This window comes from Manis pentadactyla, chromosome 1, assembly GCF_030020395.1.
Source record: "Manis pentadactyla isolate mManPen7 chromosome 1, mManPen7.hap1, whole genome shotgun sequence".
Lineage (NCBI taxonomy): Eukaryota > Metazoa > Chordata > Mammalia > Pholidota > Manidae > Manis > Manis pentadactyla.
This window is the reverse complement of record NC_080019.1, coordinates 117,052,023-117,075,440: the sequence shown is the minus strand read 5'-3', so window position 1 is coordinate 117,075,440 and position 23,418 is coordinate 117,052,023. Positions and strand designations below refer to the sequence as shown.

Genomic DNA, 23,418 nt, shown 5'->3' with positions numbered 1-23,418 from the left:
AGGAGGGACATAATAAAAATCAGAGAAGAAATAAGTAAAATTGAGAAGAATAAAACAATAGAAAAAAATCAATGAAACCAAGAGTGGTTCTTTGAGAAAATAAACAAAATAGATAAGCCCCTAGTGAGACTTGTTAAGAGAAAAAGAGAATCTACACACATCAACAGAATCAGAAATGAGAAAGGAAAATCATGACAGACCCCACAGAAATACAAAGAATTATTAGAGACTACTATGAAAACCTATATGCTAAGAAGCTGGAAAGCCTAGAAGAAATGGACAACTTCCTAGAAAAATACAACCTTCCAAGACTAACCAAGGAAGAAACAGAAAATCTAAACAGACCAATTACCAGCGATGAAATTGAATCAATAATCAAAAAACTACCCAAGAACAAAACTCCTGGACCAGATGGAGTCATGGCTAAATTTTATCAGACATACAGAGAAGACATAATACCCATTCTCCTTAAAGTTTTCCAAAAATTAGAAGAGGAGGGAATACTTCCATACTCATTCTATGAAGCCAGCATCACTCTAATACCAATACCAGGCAAATACACCACAAAAAAAGAAAATTACAGACCAATATCCCTGAAGAACATAGATGCAAAAATACTCAACAAAATATTAGCAAACTGAATTTAAAAATACATCAAGAGGATCACACACCATGATCAAGTGGGATTCATCTCAGGGATGCAAGGATGGTAAAACATTCTAAAATCCATCATCATCCACCACATCAACAAAAAGAAGAGCAAAAACCACATGATCATCTCCATAGATGCTGAAAAAGTATTCGACAAAATTCAACATCCATTCATGATAAAAATTCTCAGCAAAATGGGTATAGAGGGCAAGTACCTCAACATAATAAAGGCCATATATGACAAACCCACAGCCAACATCATACTTAACAGCGAGAAGCTGAAAGCTTTTCCTCTAAGATCGGGAACAAGACAGGGATGCCCACTCTCTCCACTGTTATTCAACATAGTACTGAAGGTCCTAGCTATGGCAATTAGACAAAACAAAGAAATACAAGGAATCCAGATCGGTAAAGAAGAAGTCAAACTGTCACTATTTGCAGATGACATGATACTGTACATACAAAACCATAAAGACTCCACTCCAAAACTACTAGAACTAATATTCGAATTCAGCAAAGTTGCAGGACACAAAATTAATACACAGAAATCTATTGCACTCCTTTACACTAACAATGAACTAGCAGAAAGGGAAATTAGGAAAACAATTCCGTTCACAATTGCATCAAAAAGAATAAAATACCTAGGAATAAACCTAACCAAAGAAGTGAAAGACCTATACCCTGAAAACTACAAGACACTCAAGAGAAATTAAAGAGGACACTAGTAAATGGAAATTTATCCCATGCTCTTGGCTAGGAAGAACTAATATTGTCAAAATAACCATCCTGCCTAAAGTAATCTACAGATTCAATGCTATCCCTATCAAAATACCAACAGCATTCTTCAATGAACTGGAACAAACAGTTCTAAAATTCATATGGAACCACAAAAGACTCCGAATAACCAAAGCAATCCTGAGAAGGAAGAATAAAGCAGAGGGGATCTTGCTTCCCAACTTCAAGCTGTACTACAAAGCCACAGTAATCAAGACAATTTGGTACTGGCACAAGAACAGACCCACAGACCAGTGGAACAGAATAGAGAGTCCAGATATTAACCCTATACATATACAGTCAATTAATATACGATGAAAGAGCCATGGACATACAATGGGGAAATAACAGCCTCTTCAACAGCTGGTGTTGGCAAAACTGGACAGCTACATGTAAGAGAATGAAACTGGATCACTGTCTAACATCATACACAAAAGTAAATTTGAAATGAATCAAAGACCTGAATGTAAGTCATGAAACCATAACACTCTTAGAAAAAAATATACACAAAAATCTCTTGGACATAAACATGAGTGACTTCTTCATGAACATATCTCCCTGGGCAAGGGAAACAAAAGCAAAAATGAACAAGTGGGACTATATCAAGCTGAAAACCTTCTGTACAGCAAAGGACACCACCAATAGAACAAAAAGGCATCCTACAGTATGGGAGAATATATTCATAAATGACAGATCCGATAAAGAGTTGACATCCAAAATATATAAAGAGCTCACACACCTCAACAAACAAAAAGCAAATAATCCAATTAAAAAATGGGCAGAGGAGCTGAACAGACATTTCTCTAAAGAGGAAATTCAGATGGCCAACAGACAGATGAAAAGATGCTCCACACCACTAATCATCAGAGAAATGCAAATTAAAACCACAATGAGATATCACCTCACACCAGTAAGGATCACCATCATCGAAAAGACAAACAACAACAAATGTTGGTGAGGTTGTGGAGAAAGGGAAACCCTCCTACACTGCTGGTGGGAATGTAAATTAGTTCAACCATTGTGGAAAGCAGTATGGAGGTTCCTCAGAATGCTCAAAATAGAAATACCATTTGACCCAGGAATTCCACTCCTAGGAATTTACCCTAAGAATGCAGCAGCCCAGTTTGAAAAGACATATGCACCCCTATGTTTATCGCAGCACTATTTACAATAGCCAAGAAATGGAAGCAACCTAAGTGTCCATCAGTAGATGAATGGATAAAGAAGATGTGGTACACATACCCAATGGAATACTATACAGCCATAAGAAGAAAACAAGTCCTACCATTTGAAACAGCATGGATGGAGCTAGAGGGTATTATGCTCAGCAAAATAAGCCAGGTGGAGAAAGACAAGTACCAAATGATTTCACTCATCTGTGGAGTATAAAAACAAAGAAAACACTGAAGGAACAAAACAGCAACAGACTCACAGAACCCAAGAATGGACTAACAGTTACCAAAGGGAAAGGGACTGGGGAGGATGGGTGGGAAGGGAGGGATAAGGGGGGAGAAAAAAGAAAGGGGGCATTATGATTAGCATGTATAATGTGAGGGTGGGCACGGGGAGGGCTGTGCAACACAGAGAAGACAAGTAGTGATTCTACAGCATCTTATTATGCTGGTGGATCAGCAGCACAGGATCTGAACAGACACTTCTCCAAAGAAGATGGGGTATGTGGGGGGAACTTTGTGATGGGGGGAGTCTAGTAAACATAATGTTCCTCATGTAATTGTACATTAATGACACCAAAATAAAAAAATAAAATCTATGTAATACAAAAATATCATCAGTCTGAAGTAAGGCTTGGACAAGGGGCAGGATGGAGAAGAAGGTGTTAAAAGTTCCCCAGGTAATTCTGTTGTGCAAACCATTTGAGAACCAGGGCTCTAGGTTCTCCTGCCATGTGTGATGCCTAAAGAATGTTGGGAGCCTGTTTCCCAAACGTGGGTCTTTTTCTTCGGTCACACAGCTGGTGAGAGGCAGCAATGAGGAGGGCGCCCTGCTGTTCTAGCCCACAATCCAGATTTTTCTGTGACTCTCCATAGCAACACCATCACTAACATGCTTCTGCACTAGTGTTTTCCTGGAAAGAAGAGTCTCTTTTGCCTCGCATCAGTAAACTGAAGAAAGAAAGCATTCCAGGCATGCACATGCAAGAGCAGGGGTACGAAAGGGCCGTGGGTGTTCCAGGGGGAAACTGAAGGAGTTAGTGCACTTGGAGAGCTGGGCAAATTGAGAGAAAGAGAATCCCATCAGGAGGCCTATGTGCAAACTGGGTGCTTAGCTTGGTCTGTGGAATGGGAGACATTTGAGGTTTTTGAACCAAGGAGAGATGTGATCAGTTTACCTTTGAAAGGAGATCTTAATGCAGACAGGAACCTGAAGAAGATGCTAAGTAGGGAGACTCTAGATAGCTTCCAAACACCAGCCATGGGGCCCTGGTCCTGAATGAGGATGGGCCTGTGGGTAGGGAGCTCAGTAAGGTGCTTCCTGGAACTCTGAAAACTAGGGCTGGGCCTAGAAAAGCCACGTTTAAGAGATTCCCAACCTCTGCTAACACCTCAGAGTAAGGTCAAGAGGAGATAGGGTGCAGAATAAAGCCCAAGAGCAGCAATAGTTTCTAGGCCCTGGGCATTCTGTGATGTGCCACCCTCAGTGCTTTTTTCTAGAAAGGGAGCCATGGGGCCGAACTTGAGGGGAGGAGAAAAATGTGGCCTTTAGAACCATCTCCTACTTCTGGTATGTGTCAGACATTTTTTTTCCCCCAAGGAAAGGAAAATGCCACTTGGATGCAAAAACACAGGCTCAATTCCCAGCAAAGAGCTTCTGATCACAGGAAAAAGAGCCAGGACTCTTTTGACACCTAGACAGATGACAAAGGCTCCGAGGGAGTCCCCGCTGAGGAATGTGGTGCTGGGACATGACAGTGTTAGGACAAGGGGAAGGTGGAGCAAGCCCGGACTGTGCCCAGGGCAAGCATGCTGAATGAGGAATGGATTGTTGTGGGCGGGAACACACCTCCCCACCCACTGCCAGGCCCAGTGGAGGCCTCTGCAAAGTACCAGGTTGCAATCCCTGATCCACACCAATTGGCCAGAACCACCCAGAGCAAACTCCAGGCATCTGAAGGGTACCGTGTAGATGCAGTCCAGGCCTGAGGTCTCAGAAGATGCTGACCTCGTTTGGAAGTATGGACTCTCATCTCTCCATGAGCTGTTCATCCTGTTCCATATTCCATCTTGCCCATTGTCTGAGACTATCTGGCTTATTTAATTCATGCCCATTAAAGGCTCATTTGTGGTTCAGGCCTGCCAGTGGGATCCAAGACAGCAGAATCCTTCCTTTAAACAACTCTGACAACATGTCCCTTTGGTCTGAGTTTATGTGACCAATACCCAAGTCTATGTTGGCAGTCTAGGCCTCCCACAAAGTCTTTTAATTTTAGTGCATTTTAAAATTATGAAATAATTCAAATACACTAAGAAAAAAACAAACAAAAATCCACTTCCTGCTCAGACTTGATGAAATGTCTATGCAAAGGAGATGGGTAGGATTCCAGTCCAAGGAGAAAGTGGGTGCAGTGCCATGGGAGAGAGGAGCTCCAGGCCAGTGGAAAGAGCTCTGAACCCTGACTCTGAAGACTGGCATTCCAGTCCAAGCTCTGCTGCCTAATGGTTCTGAAAGCTCAAGCAAATCATGCTGTCTGTGCCTCAGTTTCCACAGTCCCCTGTGGGTTTTTCCCTTCTTTCCAGCCTCTCTGCATGGAAAGCCACAGGGCGTAGGCCTCAGCCCCTTTTCTATCTCTCCTCACTCCCTGAATAATCTCACCTAACCTCTTGACATTTAATATCTAAATGCTGATGGCTCTGATTTTACCTCTAGTTTGGGCCTCCCCTCTGAACTACAGGTATGAATATTCAACCGCCACCTTGGCATTTCTCACCTTTAATATCTAACAGAATGCCTAAAATGCATCTCAAACTTCACACATCCAAAACTGAGCTCCCGCTACTGTCCCCACATCTGTTCCTCACACAGCCTTCCTCATCTCAGGATGTGGTAACTCCATTCTTCCAGTTGTCCAGGCAAAAAAATTGGGGCCCTCAGTGACTCCTCTTTCTCTCAGACCCCACATCTGAGTCATCAGAAAATCCTCTCTGTTCTACCTTTAAAATATATCCAGACTCAATCCCAGTTGCTACCGCTGTGGTAGAGGCCACCATCCTAGAATAGGTCACTATCCCTCTTTCCTGGATTACTGCAGGAGGCTCCTAGTTAATCTTTCCTCTTTCCTTCCTGTCCCTCCATGGTCTATTTTTGATGTAGTGATGGTAAATGCGGTGTATCATCCCACTGCTCAAACCCTCTAGTGGCTCCTGTCTCAGTCTGATTAAACACTAATGTCCTGACACTGACCTGTGGCTTATATGCTCTGACCCTCATTAGCACTCTCCCCCATTACCGCTTAGGAATGACTAAACCCAAACTGCCCTCCTACCACACTGGCCTCCTCACAGCTGAACATTCCAGACTGCTTCTACCTCAGGGCCTTTGCAATGCCATTCCCCTTACTTGGTTCCTTCATCTTTTTTCAAATGTCACCTTCTTAGTGAAACCTTCCCTAGGTACTCAGTCTAAAATTGTAACTCAATCCTCTGCCCTTTGTATCCCCCTTGCCTACTTAATTCTTCTCAGTAGTCAGCACTCTCCAATATACCACACATTCTACTTACCTTACTTACGTCTAGTTCCTCTGCTATCCCTAAGGTCAGTGATTTAGTTGCTTCACTCTCCACTATACCCACAGTGCTGAGAACAATGCCCAGCACATAGTATGTACTCAATAAACATTCACTGAGTGAATGAATCTTGAAACTAAGGAATATCTTATTATGTCATCAAAATATTACTATGACCCAATTAAGACAGCATGAAGAATTATTAGGCTTATTTTGGAAGTGAGGGGATAAGACACAAATTGAAATTCCATCACTAGCATCCAAGTTCTTGTATAATGTAATGCCTCTCAAGGTAACTGCCTTTCAAAATGTGAAGAGCTTTAGAGAAAGGTCTAGTTAGAGTAAGATGTATAAGAGTTTGCTTCCAGAAAGGAAAGAAATATGTTGTGGTTGGTTGTTCAGGTAAGATGGTCAAACTCCAAACTGACCTAGGTCAACTAAAATCCTGAGGCAACAACTAGATGACCTGCTGGAGGGGTCAGAGTCAGGGCAACACTCCAAATTCCTGAGGAAAGATAATGTTAAGCAGTAGTTTGTGAACAAGGTCAGAGTTTTCAGGGACCCTTCAGATCACCTTATGTCTTTGCTTTACCTCTTATGGGAAATTGCCCAAGGGAGAGGAAATACTCACAACATAAGGTGCCTAGATGCCTAGATAATGGCTAAGCCAAGGCTGAAACCTAGGTTTCCCAGACCCCAGGCCAATGAGCTTTCTATACCACAACCACCACCCCACCCACCCTTACAAGCCCCTGTCACAAAATAACCGTAACAACAGGCAGATCTCATTTCCCTGGTGCATGTGGCAATACCCACACAACACCAAAAATGATTCCAAAGGAAATTCCTTTGCAGGGAGTCCTGCAGAGAACCAGAATGGGACTTGGAAGAGAATGAAATTCCTCCTGGGTATTTCAACCAATGGGAAAGGAGCCCAGAAATCACTGGTGTTCTCTGTTTGGGGACATTTTTTAAATAGCTATTCTTGAAGAATGGAAAGTGGCTACCATACCACTGGAAAAATGAAGTCATTGCTTTGAAATAAATGTGAGGGAAGGAAAGAAATGACTCTACATATATTAAAATAAACTGGGTCTCAGCCTTAGGCAGGATTTCTAAAGCGAACGTATTAAAATAAACCAGGAAGTTAACTCCTGTCTTCGCTTTTTTTTTCCTAAAGTATTTACCAACAGAGGTGAAACACAAAGAGAAAGAGCACTTCAGGACTGGAAGGGGAGACCGTCTACTGAAAGAGAAAAGGGAAAATAGAAGAGGATAAGCACATGCTCTTTATCAGGCATGTCACAGACATGTATTATTCATTCCTTAAAATAGCTCTCCAAGACAAATAGAATCATTCCAACTTAGAAAGGAAGGAAAGAGGCTCAAGGAGCTTGAGTAACTTGCCTAAGGCCATACAACTGGTAAGTAGCAAAGCCAGGATTCAAGTGTTTCTTAACCCCAAATTTCATGATCTTCCCTTAGTCCATGCTGTGCAAACCTGGTTGAGTTCCTTACTTTCTCTAGGCTTCAATTGCTATTCATGGCATAAGGGCCTAGTTCAACTCTGTCTTATAGTTCTGATGGTTTATGGACTTACTATGCTGAGATTTGTCCTTGGTTGGTGATTTCTTGATTCTCAGGGTTCCTGACCTCAGGAAGTATTCTCCAAATGGGCTGATCCCTTGCCCTGATGACTTTGAGGGAAGTGAGCCAGACAGCACTTCTTGCTAACTAAACTGAGGATTTCAGCATCTGGAACCACAATTCAGTGCCTGTAGGCCTCCTCCTGGATTGAACATCAACACCAATGCACAGAAGCTCCAGTGGGAGAGGCCTAGGATGTTGGAATGTCCCTGAGGAATTTATTACACCTAGGGTACATCTAACAAGTTTGTCATGTGGTATAGGGCAATGTGAGCAAAGAAATGTTAGGGTCCAGGACTCCGGGGTTTCCCCAGAGAGCAAACCATATGGACACGGAGATGTAAATCCAAGCAAAGTCTTTATTCAGCCAGCTAGCTGGGGCCGACAGCACCTCCCCTGACACGCAGGCCGAGTCCGAGCTGCCGACCCCCAGGCAACTTTAGGTATGGATTATATAGGGTTTTCACAGCCGTTGCACCAAAGCCCGCGCATTTCTACAACCAATAATTTTAAAACACATTCTATATATTCTATATTTTAACCAATGGAGTTGAAACGAGAACGCCCCGGTTACCTAACCACTTCCCGTAATCTCTAGCTCACACAAGCGTGTCTACGTGACTTATCACGGGTTATGTCCCGAGGCTACTGCCCACCTCTGGTTATCTAACTTAGGGCAGGCGTGTTAGCTTCGGACAGTTTCTACGAAAACTGGGTGGCTCTTGCTCTAGGGTTTAGCTAGGTTTTATTAGTTCTCTTTCCTGACTTTTGCTGCTCTTTGCACTTCTTTACATTCCCCCCTTTTCTTGATCAGACTGAGGAATCTTCCACAGCGGCACCTAGGGCCTGATACTTTTGATGAAGGACCAGAAGTTGGACGGTGTTAATCCTCTCCCGTACAAACCTAAACAGCTTGTTTATTATGCACGGACTGATTGTAAGCAACAACAGCAGGATGACTAATGGCCCCGCAATGGCCGAGAGGAGGGTAGCGAACTAAGGCTTGTATTTGAACCAAGACTCAAACCAGCTTTCGTTACTTTCATATTCTTTACGCCTCTTCTCTAGATCCGTTTTTAGTTTGGCTAAGGAATCTCTGACTGCACCTGTCTTATCTACATAGAAACAGCACTCTTCCTTTAGAGCTGCACACAGTCCACCTTCCTTTAAAAACAAGAGGTCCAGGCCCCTTCGGTTTTGTAGGACCACCTCTGACAAGGAGGTGAGGGATTGCTCCAGGTCTGATATTGACTGTCGGAGTTGTTCTAGGTCCCTGTCGACTGCCAGCCTCAGGGCTGTGAGCCCTTTTTCCCGAGTTACAAGGGCTGCGACCCCAGTGCCTGCCCCTGCCATCCCTAGGGACAAGAGGGTCCCAATGGTCAGGGCGGTAACAACCTCCCTCTTGCTCCGGTGGGGGCTCAGCCTTTCTTCCCAATAAGAAAGGAGAGATTCATGAGAATGATACATTAGGCGAGGTAGAATGGCCACCAGCACACAAAACTCACTGTTAGCATTGAATACAGAGGTGGATAGGGCCGGAGTGAGGCCTGTCTTTGAGCAGAGCCACCAGCCCGAGGAGGGTATAATCCACTTTTCCTGCTCCCACGTGGTGTAAACGTAGGAAGAGCATAACTGGCCCTGGGCCGTCGAGACTGTGCCTACACATGTACCAGCGACTGAAACCTGATAAGTCCCCACGGTTTCCCATCCCAGTAAGTGGGATGGGAGTTGCTGATAGTGTAGGAGCCATTTATCCCGATTGCCTCATAGAAGGGGGGTGAACCTGGGTAGCATAGCCAACAGGGATAGGTGAGGGAGGGAGTGGTGTGGTTAAGAGTCTCTGCTACTGCCTGCACCATTTCCCACATGGGGTTATCTGACCAGGAGGGACCCAGACCCGGTCCTCTTGTGGGCTCTGGAATCAGGGCTACAGCACCTACTGGAACCAGGGCTACGGCTACCAGCAGGGCTATGGGCCAGGCTATGGCGGCTCCAATGACTCGCCCCATGGCTATTACGGCTACGGCCCCGGCTACTACAGGTGGGTCCGGGGCATGTGTTCCGGCGGTTGGCCGGCAGATGTAGTCGGCGGTGCCCGCCAGGGCGCCCCTCAGGGAGCTGAGCCGGGCTTGAGGCTCAGGCGTACGTCCGGTCGACATTTTCTCGTCCCTTTGGCCCAGGCCCTTGTCCTGGATCGAAGGTGTCTGGGGATGTATAACCGGGTTGGGACCTACGGCGGTGCTGGGAGTTGACATGGCTAATATTATGGTGAGGATTGAGCCTTCATGTTCCCCATGTCCCCCATATTTATAGTACTTTATCCCCCATTTTAGTCCTTTTATCCAACGCGATACCTCAGTCTTTTTGCCTGTCTCGGTGAATTGAATTCGTACCCAATCCTGGTCCCTTCGGTCACAAGCCTTGTCCATAGGCACATGACGAGGGATGCCCTGGTTGACATAAGAAAATTTGACAGCATCCTTTTTTGTAACTGGCCATCTCCGATCCCCATCGTTCGAGGTCACACAGTCCCCTATGTTGGCACACCAGAAGGGCCCCCACCCACATGACTCAACTTTACCTGCTTCTGGGCAAGCATAAAATCCATGGGAGCAAGCCAAGTTTTGAGGGACGTTGGGCTGCCCCCAAAGGGTTTGGTAACCTTGGTTGATCCATTGAAGGCAGAAAAACAGGTCAGGCCACCAGGTTCCGAGTGGCGCAGTGTGTTCTGTGGTACTGATGACCTCCCCAGTTGCGCCATTAACCAGCATCCAGGTCAGGTCCCATGGCTGAGGGGAGTTGGTGCCTTCGAGCGTGGTTCCCTTGAAGGTCCATATTAAGGTGCTTATCAACAGGATCCTCTTCATCTTCGGCTTAGGTGTAGTTTTAGGGGATTCGCAGGATGCTGCTGCACTTTCCACTCTTCCTTGCGGGCCCCTGGATCTTTATGAGGCAGGACCTTCCGAACGTGGGTGTGATGCACCCAGGGAGCGATACCATCAATCTTGAGAGCAGTGGGGGTGGTAAACAATACAACATAAGGTCCCTTCCACCTGGGCTCGAAAGTCCTCACTTGGTGTCTCTTGACCCATACCATATCCCCTGGGACTATGCCATGTTCCAGGCTCGGAATTTTCCTGCCCTCGTAATATGCTCTGATCAGGTGCCAGATTTCCTGCTGCACTTTAGCAAGAGCTTGCAACACATTCAGATAGTCAGGGGCCGGGTCCTCTGCACCGGGAAGCTGCACTCGCCGAGTTATGGGTGGAGGGGCCCCATACATTATCTCAAATGGAGTTAAACCATGTACATAGGGGGAGTTCCGAGCGTGGAAGATGGCTAAGGGAAGGAGGGTCACCCAGTCCCCGGCAGTCTCCAATACCAATTTAGAAAGGGTCTCCTTCAAGGTCCGATTCATTCTCTCTACCTGCCCAGAGCTTTGTGGGTTGTAAGCACAATGTAACTTCCAATCCACCCCCAAAGCCAGGGCTAGTCTCTGCAGGACTTTGCTAACGAAAGCCGGGCCGTTATCGGAACCTATGGCTTCAGGGACCCCATATCTGGAGATGATCTCTTCAATTATTTTTTTTGCTACCACCTGGCTGGTCTCATGCTTGGTTGGGAAAGCCTCCACCCACCCCGAGAAGGTATCCACCATAACCAGCAAATACTTATATCCATACTTCCCTGGTTTTACTTCGGAGAAGTCTATTTCCCAATTCCTCCCTGGAGCCCTCCCCCTTTCCCGAGTACCTGCCGGGTGCAGCTCTCTTGGGGTTGGTCTTAGCATTGCACAGCTACTACATTCTTTCGTGATCTGGCAAGCTGCCTCATTCTGGTGGGGAAACACCAACTGTGCAGACTGGAAAAGACTGAGCAGCTTTTTCCAGCCTAGATGGGTGGACTTATGCAGATTAGCAAGCATATACTGTCCTAATGCTTCTGGCAGAATCACTCTACCTTCTTGGTCCCTACCCCAATTTCCTTCCCCAAACACTTTCCCCGAGACTTGTTTCCTAATCCATTCGAGGTCCTGAGGGGAATACTCAGGTTTGGGTGGCAGGGCCAGCAGTTCAGGTATGGGTATCTTGAGGGCTGCAAGTAAAAGGGAATCTGAGAGGGCCGCCCTCCTAGCTTCCGCATCAGCATGGTTGTTGCCGATGGCCTCAGGTGTCTTCTTTGGTTGGTGGCCCGGTACATGTATAACTGCTACCGCCTTTGGTTTTTCGATAGCGGCTAGTAGTCTTTGGACTTCTTGTAGATTCCTCAGTTCCTTTCCTTCCGCGGAACGGAATCCTCTTTCTTGGTAGATGGCACTGTGGACGTGGAAAGTGCCAAAAGCATACCTGCTATCTGTGTAGATGTTGGCCCACTTACCTTCGGCTCTTTCCAGGGCCTCAGCGAGAGCAATAAGTTCTGCCTTCTGTGCTGAGGTGCCAGGGGGCAGAGCTGCGCTCCAGACAACTTCCCCTTCGTGGGTCACTACCGCTGCCCCTGCTCTCCTGACCCCTTCCTGCACAAAGCTGCTCCCATCTGTGTACCAATTTAGCTCACAATTAGGTAACGGTGTGTCTTTCAGGTCTGCTCGCACCTGTATAATTTTGGAAAGGATGTCTCTACAGTCATGGATGGGGGTCGACAGATCTGGGTCCGGCAGAAGGGTGGCAGGATTTAGGGTCACCGAGTCAGAGAAGACAATTCGTGGAGAATCTAGTAGGAGCCCTTGGTAGTGGGTGAGTCTTGTATTCATCATCCATTTTCCTGGAGGATGCCTGAGGAACCCCTCTACAGTATGTGGGGTTGTTACCCTCAGGTTCTGGCCAAAAGTCAGCTTGTCTGCCTCTTTTACTAGTAGAGCGATGGCTGCTAGGATACGCAGACAAGGTGGCCACCCAGAGGCCACTGGGTCCAGCCGCTTGGACAAATAGGCCACAGGTCTCTTCCATGGGCCCAGCTGCTGAGCCAGGACTCCTTTAGCCACTCCCTTCTTTTTCATTTACAAACAGGATGAAGGGTTTTTCTGGGTCTGGCAGAGATAGGGCGGGGTCCCGGAGGAGAGCTTCTTTCAGTCTGTCAAAAGCCTCTTGTTGTTCCTGATTCCATTGCCAGCCCGGCCCTTCTTTGGTCGCCTCATATAGCGGTCGGGCTATTTCTGCATATCCTGGAATCCAGAGCCTGCAGAACCCGGCTGAGCCAAGAAATTCCCTCACTCCCCGGGATGAGGAAGGGATGGGGATAGTCAGGATAGTTTGTTTCATGGCCTGCGTTAGCCACCTGGCTCCATTAGATATTTTATACCCCAGGTAGACCACTGACCTCTGACAGATGTGGGCTTTCTTGGCGCTGGCTCAATATCCCAGTGCGCCTAGTTCAGCCAGCAAGTTCCCCATGGCTTCTTCGCACTCCTCACGGGTTTCTGTGGCCAGCAACAGGTCATCCACATACTGCAGCAGTGTCACGCGGGGGTGGCTCCTGTGAAAGGGCTCCAGGTCCTGGCTTAGGGCTTCATTGAATAAGGTGGGAGAGTTCTTGAAGCTCTGTGGCAGTCTAGTCCAGGTAAGTTGCCCATTTCTTCCTCCCCCTGGCTCCTGCCACTCAAAGGCAAACAAAGGCTGACTAACTTCAGAGAGTGGGATACTGAAGAAGGCATCTTTCAGGTCCAGAGTAGTATACCACACATGTGAGGGTAGCAGGTGGCTGAGTAGGGTGTAAGGGTTGGGCACTGTAGGGTGGATGTCTTCTATTCTCTCATTGACCTTTCGCAAGTCCTGCACCGGTCTGTAATCCCCACTGCCAGGCTTCCTTACTGGAAGCAGGGGCGTATTCCATGCGGATTGGCAGGGTTTAAGGATTCCTGTCTCCAACAGTCTGTGGATATGGGGTGCTATCCCTTTCCTAGCCTCTTCCGGTATTGGATACTGCCAGACCCGGACAGGTAGGGCAGCGGCTTTGAGTTGAACAACAACCGGGAGCAGATGTTTGGCGAGACTGATTCCTCCGGTTTCGGCCCATGCAGAAGGGAACCTCTGCAACCAAAAGTCAATTTCTCCCTGTTCTCCCTGGCCCCCCTCTTCTTGATCCACCTGAAACAGGCGATGTTCATCGGCCAGGGATAGAGTCAACACATGTACCTGTTGTAAGGGGTGCCCTTCTTTGTCCATGATCTTTATCCCCTCAGGTTCAAAATGGATGCACGCCCCGACCTTGGTTAGTAAGTCTCTGCCCAGCAATGGTGCGGGGCTCTCGGGTACAACCAGAAATGAGTGAGCAACCTGATGCCTTCCTAGGTCCACTTTTCTGTTAGTAGTCCAGGCACATCTCTTGGACCCTGTCGCTCCTTGGACTATACTTGTGCATCCTGGGTTTAGGGGACCATGAGCTTGGTTGAGAACTGAATACTGTGCCCCAGTATCTACCATGAACCCAATGGGAGTCCCCTCCATGCACAGGGTTACCCAGGACTCGGGGAGGGGTGCTGAGCCCCATCCCTGTCAATTCTCCTCTCCTAGGTGTAGGGTCTTAACGGGGTTCCCTCCACCTTGTTCCCTCCTTTTGGGGCACTCCCTCTTCCAATGCCCATATCTCTTACACAGGGTGCATTGATCTCGTCCTAGTCGGGATTGGCGGGGCCCTGTTCTTCGAGGTGATCTAGGGCTCTCCTTCACCCCGACCAGGAATATCCTGGCCATCTCCTCCCTCTGCTTCTTATTCTCCCTCCTCTGAAATTCTCTGTCTTCTTTCCTATTTTTCTCCTGCATTACCCATTTCTCTTTCCTCAGCCTTTCCTCTCTGTCTTCTGGGGTTTCCCTAGCATTGAAGACCTTCTCTGCTTGCTGCAGCATTTCTCTAATAGATATTTCCCCCAGGTCATCCCGCTTGTGGAGTTTCCTCCAGATATCGGGGGCTGCCTGGTTGATGAATGAAAGGACTACAGCTGATCTATGTTCCTCTGCTTCTGGGTTTATGGGGGTATATTGCCTGTAAGCATCAAACAGCCTTTCCAGATACGCGGCCGGGCTTTCCATTTCCCCCTGAACAATAGTTTTTACCTTAGCCAGGTTAGTGGGCCACCTGGTGGCCGCCTGGAAACCAATCATCAAAGTCTGGCGGTAGACCCAGAGACGCTCCCTACCTTCTGCAGTCCCGAAGTCCCAATTCGGGCGCGCAAGTGGGAACGCCTCATCGATGATGGGCTGGAGGGTAGTGGGTCTTCCATTTTCTCCAAGGACATTTTTCCTGGCCTCATTGAGGATACGCTCTTGCTCTTCCGTTGTGAAGAGGGTGTGGAGCAATTGCTGGCAGTCGTCCCATGTGGGACAATGGGTAAACATAATGGACTCCACCAGACCTATAAGACACTTGGGGTCCTCCGAGAAGGGAGGGTTCTGAGTCCTCCAATTATAGAGGTCACTAGATGAAAAGGGCCAGTACTGATATTGTTGAGCTCTGTCCGGACTGCCTGCACCAATGGCACGCACAGGCAGGACCGGCACTGCTCCTTCTGAGGTGGAGGAGGGAGCATCCCCTTCTTGTTCCCTGGCCCCCCGAGGCCTTAACTGCATTCCTCCCGCTATCCCTGGCCTCCTGCCCTCTCTTGCTGGAGAGCCTGGAAAAGCTGCGGCCATTCCTCCAGCTCTCCCTGGCCTCCTGTTTTCTCTTGCTGAAGAATCTGGAGAAGCTGCGGCCGCCTGGTCCCTGCTGGGCTCCCCAACCTCATTTTCTACCCCCCCCCCGGCGGCTTCACCCCATTCCTCCCTCGGAGCCGCATACGGGGGTGGCCGCTCAATTGGCAGAGGGGGGTATAGGGGAGAACTGTCCGGGAGAACGGGCGGTGCACTCGGGGTTCTGGCCCTGCGATCAGAGGGCTTTAAATCTTCCCGGGCAACTAGGACGGAAGTCTTTAGTGGGTCAGTGTGAGGTTTCCCCACCAAAAAGGGCCTCAGCCAGGAAGGGGGATTCTCAGCCAAATTTTCCCAGACAAGAATATAGGGAAGTTGGTCGGGGTGGCCCTCAGGGTCTGGCCGGGAGATAATGGCTTTGACTTTGCCGATAAGGTCCAAGGAAAGAGACCCCTGCATCGGCCAGCCTACTTCAAAGGAAGGCCTCTCGGCTGAGCAAAGGGTGTCGAGCTTACCTTTCTTGATGCTAAGACCCATATTTAAGGCCTGTTCCTTGACCTTCGGAAAATGGGAAAGGATCAGACCTTTAGGAGTAGCCTGAGTTTGGCCCATAGTGAGGAAGACAAAGGCAAAGGATAGAGATGCCACTTAAAACAAGATGACTGGTGTATGTGCTTGTGAACGGGTGCCTGTCGTTGCACAGTTTTTTCTTCTGCAGGGGACGCGAATTTATCTGGGATTCGCGGCTGTGACCCCCTTATCCTGTCACGGGAGTCTTCTAGCGGCGGGCGCCCTAATGGCTCTTAATTGCCCGACCCGTGCCCGCGGGGAATGATTTAGTGGCAGAAAGGAGGAACGGAAAGAACAGGAGAACCTCAGAATAGGGGAAACTTAAAACGATAAGCGCAGAAAGAAATATAAACCAAAACACAATAAAACAAGCAACAATAACACTAAACACACACACCACATCTGATCGCACTCGCTCGGACCGGTCCTTCTCTCACTCTGGTGCGCACCACACTACCACTTTCAGGATCCTCAAAAACTCTCGTGATTCTCCCGAAAGGCATCCTCTCGGACTGCTGCAGGGTGACGAGCTCGATCTTTTCCTCCTTGGGTGCCAGGTTCCTGCCGATCGGACTTGCCTTCCCACAAGGCCGAGTCACTCGGACCCCAGGGCCAGGATTGGTTACCTGGACTTCACCCAGGGTCGCTAACCTGGGGGCCGGGACTACCAACCCGGACTTCCTCACTCGGGGTCACTAACCCGAGACCATACACGGGATGGCGACTCCCGCTTTATAATGGGTTTATGCAGACACCAGGGGGCAACCCTCGAATTACACTGCCCCATCCGGACAATTAGACCTTGCCTCCAGCCATCCTTTGTTCCCAGGGAAGCCACTCGGATCCCGGACGAGCCCCCAAAATGTTAGGGTCCAGGACTCCGGGGTTTCCCCAGAGAGCAAACCACATGGACATGGAGATGTAAATCCAAGCAAAGTCTTTATTCAGCCAGCTAGCTGGGGCCGACAGCACCTCCCCTGACACGCAGGCCGAGTCCGAGCTGCCGACCCCCAGGCAACTTTAGGTATGGATTATATAGGGTTTTCACAGCCGTTGCACCGAAGCCCGCGCATTTCTACAACCAATAATTTTAAAACACATTCTATATATTCTATATTTTAACCAATGGAGTTGAAACGAGAACGCCCCAGTTACCTAACCGCTTCCCGTAATCTCTAGCTCACACAAGCGTGTCTACGTGACTTATCATGGGTTATGTCCCGAGGCTACTGCCCACCTCTGGTTATCTAACTTAGGGCAGGCGTGTTAGCTTCGGGCAGTTTCTACGAAAACTGGGTGGCTCTTGCTCTAGGGTTTAGCTAGGTTTTATTAGTTCTTTTTCCTGACTTTCGCTGCTCTTTGCACTTCTTTATAGAAAGAGCTGTTCTGAGAAGTCTTTGCCAAGACAAGGGCTAAGCCATGAGTAAGCCTACAACTCCCCATCTGACACAAGTATGAGGACAAGTAAGGGAGACAGAGAGGGCCTCCTAGATTGTACACATTTTCCTACAGGTCAGGAAGAGGCTTAATGCTTTAGGAAAGAGTTCTGGGCTATAAGGGTGAGGACTGGACTCCTTGCTCTGTCCCTACCTGGCAAAGGGACCTCCCATACTGTGACCACATTCTAGCAGGAAGTATAGCCATAGAATGTAAATAACAACAAAGTTTCATAAGTTTTTGGGAAGGATGACAGCTCAATCATGGAGCCTCTCAGAGCAGGATAAATGTTGTAGCAGGTAGACAGGCAGAAGAAGGAAGGACTGAGGGAGGGTAAAGTTCCCAGGGCAGGGAAGGGGAGTGACTAAGGAAACTGAGCCTTAGTCCTAGAAAATCCAAGGTAGGTTATCAAAGACCTCAAGGCTCATTATTACAAGAGTGGATGCAAAAGGAAGATTGTTCCTCAGTTAGAGAGCATTATACCAGGCAGCACAGGTGGACACCTGGGAGTCTTATTCTAATTCAGATACTTAGGCCCCAAGCCCAGAAATTCTGATTCTATTGGTCTGAGGTAGAGGGCGAGACACTGGTATTTCTTTAAAAACTCTCCAGGATTTCTAAAGTGCAGCCAGGGCTGAGAACTTCTGCAATAAGCAAAGATGTCTGAGAGACACAGCTGCCCCTTAGTGCCCACTGGATCCCAGCACCCAAATCAGGGCTTGCCAGATGGAAGGTGCTCAGGTTATGTGGCCTGAATAAAGGTATGACTACTGTGTGAATGAAAGGAAGGAAGACTTCGGCCAGTTACAAGAATTAGAGCAAGGGCGAGAAAAATACTGGCCTTACGCAGAGTGCCCTGAATGACTGACCAAGGACTGCCAGCATCCCTCCTGACTATGACACATTTGGCCCAGACCTAGAAGCTGGAGCTAGATAAAGTGGGGGCCTCTGAAAGAGGGGGCTTGAGGGACGGTCCAACAGCCCATTAGAGATCAGGGACACTGGTGAATCTCAAACACACATGAATGACTATTAAGCTTGAGTGAAGATATCCCATCTTTATTAAAGTATCCCATCTTTATGTAGCCCTCCTCCCTCCACCACTACAGATGGTGGTGACTTTCCATTATAAAGGGGAGCACTGGAGGAAGGGAAAGAATGAATCAAGTTATTAATAGGCAAGGTGAATGAGGACCCTCAAAAGCACAAGGTGGTGTCCCACATCCTGCTTTCTCTCTCCCCATCTCCCAATCCATACCTCCACTACCAGAAAGTCTTCTCCTACTTCAAACCATATAACACCTCATTTTAAATCAGTGTAAGACTCTTACGCATATCTATGCCCTTCTGTATGGGCAAAGCACTTCACATCTTTAATGTGCCCCCTCTTGCTAACAACTCCCTTCCCTCTGATTCTGGGTGGACAGCTGATCTTTGGTGAGAGGGCCCGTGCATAGCCCATGTGGGAAAGCCTCTCAGCTAGGGTTTCATCTGACAGCCCAGGAGATCAGGCCTCTGCTTCTGTGTGCTGCTTATCAGAACCACTGAGAATCAGTCAGACTTGATTACTCAACTCTGGTCCCTGAACCCTGAAGTCTCTTCATTAAAATGAAAATCCTGGGGAGTTTGTGCTTTGCTTCTAACACTCTGCCTTCTAAACCTCCCCTAAATCCTTGCCAATTCATATGCAGTGGGCAGGAAGCCTAGCGCTATGGGACTTCACCATCTCTGAGCCAGGTAGACCCCAGAACCCATTGAGTGGAGGGCGCTGGAAGCTGGGAACAATACAAGTAGTGGACCCTGTGTGCCCAGCAGCAAAGGGACATCCTAGAGCCTCCCCTCCTTCGTTGAGTCCTCTGCTGTGTGCATGGAGGCAGGGCTTGGATGCAGCTCATACATTAAACAGAGGCTAACTTAGGGTGCTGCTCCAGATGCAACAGATAATGAGGGTAGGGGTGGGGAATTAAAGAAAAAGCAAGGATTAATTCATGGCTATAGAAAGGCCTTGTGAAGCCACCTAGTCAGTTAATTTTTAAACTTTTTAAAAGCCGTTGAAATTTTTTTTCATACAAAAGGTGTTGCTGTTCTGGGAGGAGGTAGGCATTGGGAATGGGTGGTTGACCCGGATGGGAAACCCACTCACTCAGCCTACATTCAAATCCAGAACTCCCTGAGGTACCCATGCAAAACTCTGGGGCCCTGGGTTTCACTTTGCAAAACCAATGGTCTAGCCAAACACTTAACTTTACAGATGGAAAAGCTGAGTGATTTGTCCAGGTCCCCATGGAATCAGTGGTGGCACCAGAGTAGAACTTAACCCCACTCCCAAACCAGGTCTCTCTTCACCCCCTCCCATCAACTGGCTGGCTCCCACAGGCTTTAGGCCCTGAGAGTCCCAGGGGCCACCAAGGGAATCTTAGACAGAGCTGCGGAAGGAGAACTGCAGGTAAATGATCAGCAGCAGGACTGTGGCCCAAAACAAGCACCAGGGGATAGAGAAGAAGTTGCAGCCAGAGCCTGCCTCGGCCTGCGGCTTAGTGGGGCTGGGCGCCCGGGAGAAGGTGTAGGTGGTCGCCTCCTCCTCCAGCAGCTTCTCGCTGGGCTTCCAGTGCACGATGCCCTCCTGGCAGGCCTCACAGAACTCGCCGCGATGCCGCCGGGTATCTTGGCGGCTGGCCACGTGGATGCGGTACTGGCCACCACGCTCACCGTAGCACTGCTCGCGGAGGCTGGTGATGAGGTTGTCCACCAGGCTCTCGATGTTCTCCTCCAACATGCTTGACTCGTCCAGATGCGCCGTGCCGCACTCGTAGCACAGCTGCTTGAAGACTCGCATGCGCACCGAGCCCGCCCGCTGGGCGCGGTCCAGGTACATGTGGAAGAGGATGACCACATGGGGCGACTGCCAGGTGTGCCAGCACCAGGAGCAGTGGAACCTGTGGAGAGGGTGAGAAGCAAGAGTCAAGGCCCTGTAAACAGCCTCAGGAAAGAGGGTGAGGTACAGGAGGAAGAGCCTAGAGGTGGAGGCGATGTGTTTATAGGCCCTGAGTTCATCAGCTTTCTCCACGTGTCTGCCCAGCCTGCCACCTTGTGTGTCCTGCTTCGACCAGAGGGGCTGCTCAGGACGCACCTGGCACCCAGCAGTTTTCTGCCCTCACCTGCCCACTTCCAATGTGCTCTGCAGAGGCCTCAGCTCCCTCCATCCCATGCCCTTGGGACTTTAGCTGTCATCATCTTTCCACATCTATAAAATGTTCACAGTGCACTAGATGAGTCCTGCCTACACAGACCTCCTTGAAGTCTGATATAAGGGATGGCCTGAACCATATAGAAAACGCAAAATCCATCCACACATTCTTACCTGTCAACACCGACTGTGAACAGGCTAGACCCAGATCAGGAGAAAATAACACCAATTACCACTTCTCAGCCTCTGAGCCAGTGCCTGGGTTAATGGATCCCAAGGCCTGGAAGTGGAGGCAGTCTGTACCCAGAGGGACCTGACAGGGGCCAGCCAGTGATCACAGGTCACCAGCTGAGTCTGGAGGAGCCCCCAGGTCCTTCTAACTGAGCCTCATAAGCTTTCCAGGTCTTTGAGAAGCTCCCTGAGCCATGCCATCAAGTGTCTGGCCCTTTGTCCCCTTTCCATAAGCCAATTTAGGAGTTTCACATTTTCCTTCAAATTTCTTCTCTTTCACTCATCCTCTGAGGACTATTTCCCCTCTCTCAGATTAGACTACAAAACTTGGATTGGATAATGTAAGAAAGGGAGGGACTTTAGAAATCACCTAATTAACCATTTCGTTTACACTGATGCTCAGAGTAAGAAAGTGGTCCATGTACACGCAGCTAATTAGAGGCAGAGCCAGTACCCAGCGCATAACAGGTGCTCAACAGATGTTTCTTGAGTTGAAGTGAATGGACTGAACTGGGGCAAGAAGGAAGGCTTTGGTTCTGACCCCCTAGGCTGCCTCACCCAGACTGTCTGATGTCCCAAAGGTAAGTCTTTGCATAAAAGACCCATGGACAAGAGTTCTGGAATGTCATCTCAGATATTACTGTACATCCAATCACCTAGGACTTGTTGAAATGCAGATTCTGATTCAGTAGGTCTAGCATGGGTCTAGAAATTCTGGATCTTTAACAAATTCCAGGTGCTGCTGCTGGTCCATGAACCACAAGGATCTACCCTAACCCCTCCTTTGCAAAAGGAAAGTGAGGTTCAAGAAGGAAATTGAATTGTTCAAGGTTCCATGGAGATAATAATAGAGCCAGTTTCTAGCACACCTCTTATGTTCAATATTTTATATATATTAAGTCAGACTCAATTAAATAGGTTGAAACTGAATTGTCCCAGGACCAGAGCACAGACCTCTTGGCCCTCAATGGAGCTCATGCTCCCTGTTCTCTTGGTTTTCAACCATTTTTAAAAGATGACTAAAATCTGAAAATACATAAGAGATCATGAATTTAGGACTAATAAATGTATTACACCTCTTTTCCAGAAGGAGAAACTGACTCCAAGAGGTAAAGTTACACAGTGTTCAGTGGAAGAGCTAAAATCAAACTCAGGTGTCCCAACTCTCAGTTAGAGACTCTATCTCTGCCTCCCACTCTATATCTAAACAACAGTGACACTGACCCTAAGCAGCTGGGTTCTCTCTGCCTCTCTCTTTTCTTGAAAGATGCTCCAGGGGCTGTCAGCAGGGCTCCTTCGTAGAGGGCTACTCACCTGCCAGAGGCATGCAATTCCAGGTACTGCTTCCAGCCAGGGGCCAGCACATTGTGCTTGAGGTTGGGATCTATGATGAGGTCCCAGCTGTCAGCTGGCTTTGCCTCCTCCATCTTCTCATAGAAGACTTTCTTCCACTCACCTGTGGTCACACTTTTACACATGGTCTTGTCAGTGGCAAAGGAGGACAAGCTCCACTTGAGCGAGAAGACAGAGAGCGAAGGCAGGTGCAAGGCAGGGCAGCGCAGTCTCCACGGTCTAAAAATCCTCATTGACAGGACCAGGAGGAAGCAGGACCCAGCTCCCTCCTTTGTCCGCAGTGGAACCTGTTTCCACAGCAACCAGGCAGGGTGCCAAGAGACACAGCTTGGGGAGGAGGGAGTCTCTGAAGGGGTGTTTCTGGGCCTGATTTGAGGCTATCCAGGCAAGATTTGTGATTCTAAGTGATCTGAGACAGAGTAGTAAACGTTGAAAGAAGCTGAGCTTCAGACCATCTCACTTTGGCCTGCGGAGGGCCTGCGGAGGGCCTGGGGGCTGGATCCTCTTCACCTTGCTGCCCCTGGAGGCATCATCAGCCTCTGGCTGCTGTGGTGACACAGTGCCTTAGGGAGCCAGAGAGAAATGAGGGATGGAAAGATGTAGACCTGTTAATAGACACAGCAATAATAATAAACTCTCTCTCTCTCTGCACCCTCATCCATCTTGTGATTACCACTTTGCCATTAACAAAAACCACCAGATGCCTTTTGACCCATAATTGTTATTGCCACTATACACAGCAGGAGGCCAGGACACATCTACCTTAAAATGGCAGAGTTGTATCCAAATCTAAGCTATTGGGCTCATTTCAATTCATTATTTCATTCATTTCAATTTCAACCACGTCTATGCCAGTTGGTTGTAACTGAGTATGGACCCAATGACCAGAATGCATTGGGATTCATGCTATGACAGCCACGTGCAAGAGCAGCCACCTGTGCACAAAGGTGGGGGCCATTGCCTCAGCCTGCACAAACAGAAAAGATGATTTTCAACTTATTACAGGAGAGGAGCACAACATCCCTGAGAAAAACAACTTTTATTATAGGTGCCTTTCACATTTTTTAATAAATTATTTTTCCATTATGAAAGTCATACAGGTTTATTATTAAAGAATTGGAAAATATAGATAAAATAATGCAAAAGTAAGACTCTAATACCACATTCAAGATAATCGCTGTTACTGTACTGCCTTCCATTTTTCTGA

At 48.1% G+C, this 23,418-nt stretch overlaps 1 protein-coding gene across 1 annotated transcript; it reads right to left on the bottom strand.

Moving 5' to 3' along the window:
* Positions 1-18,502: 18,502 nt before the first annotated feature.
* Positions 18,503-22,804, bottom strand: RTP1 (receptor transporter protein 1). Its single transcript, XM_036875214.2, has 2 exons — positions 22,173-22,804; positions 18,503-20,376 (listed from the first exon to the last, which is right to left on the bottom strand). The coding sequence occupies exons 1-2, from the start codon at positions 22,442-22,444 to the stop codon at positions 19,857-19,859; spliced, it is 792 nt and encodes a 263-aa protein (XP_036731109.2). The 5' UTR covers positions 22,445-22,804; the 3' UTR covers positions 18,503-19,856.
* Between the last annotated feature and the right edge of the window lie 614 nt (positions 22,805-23,418).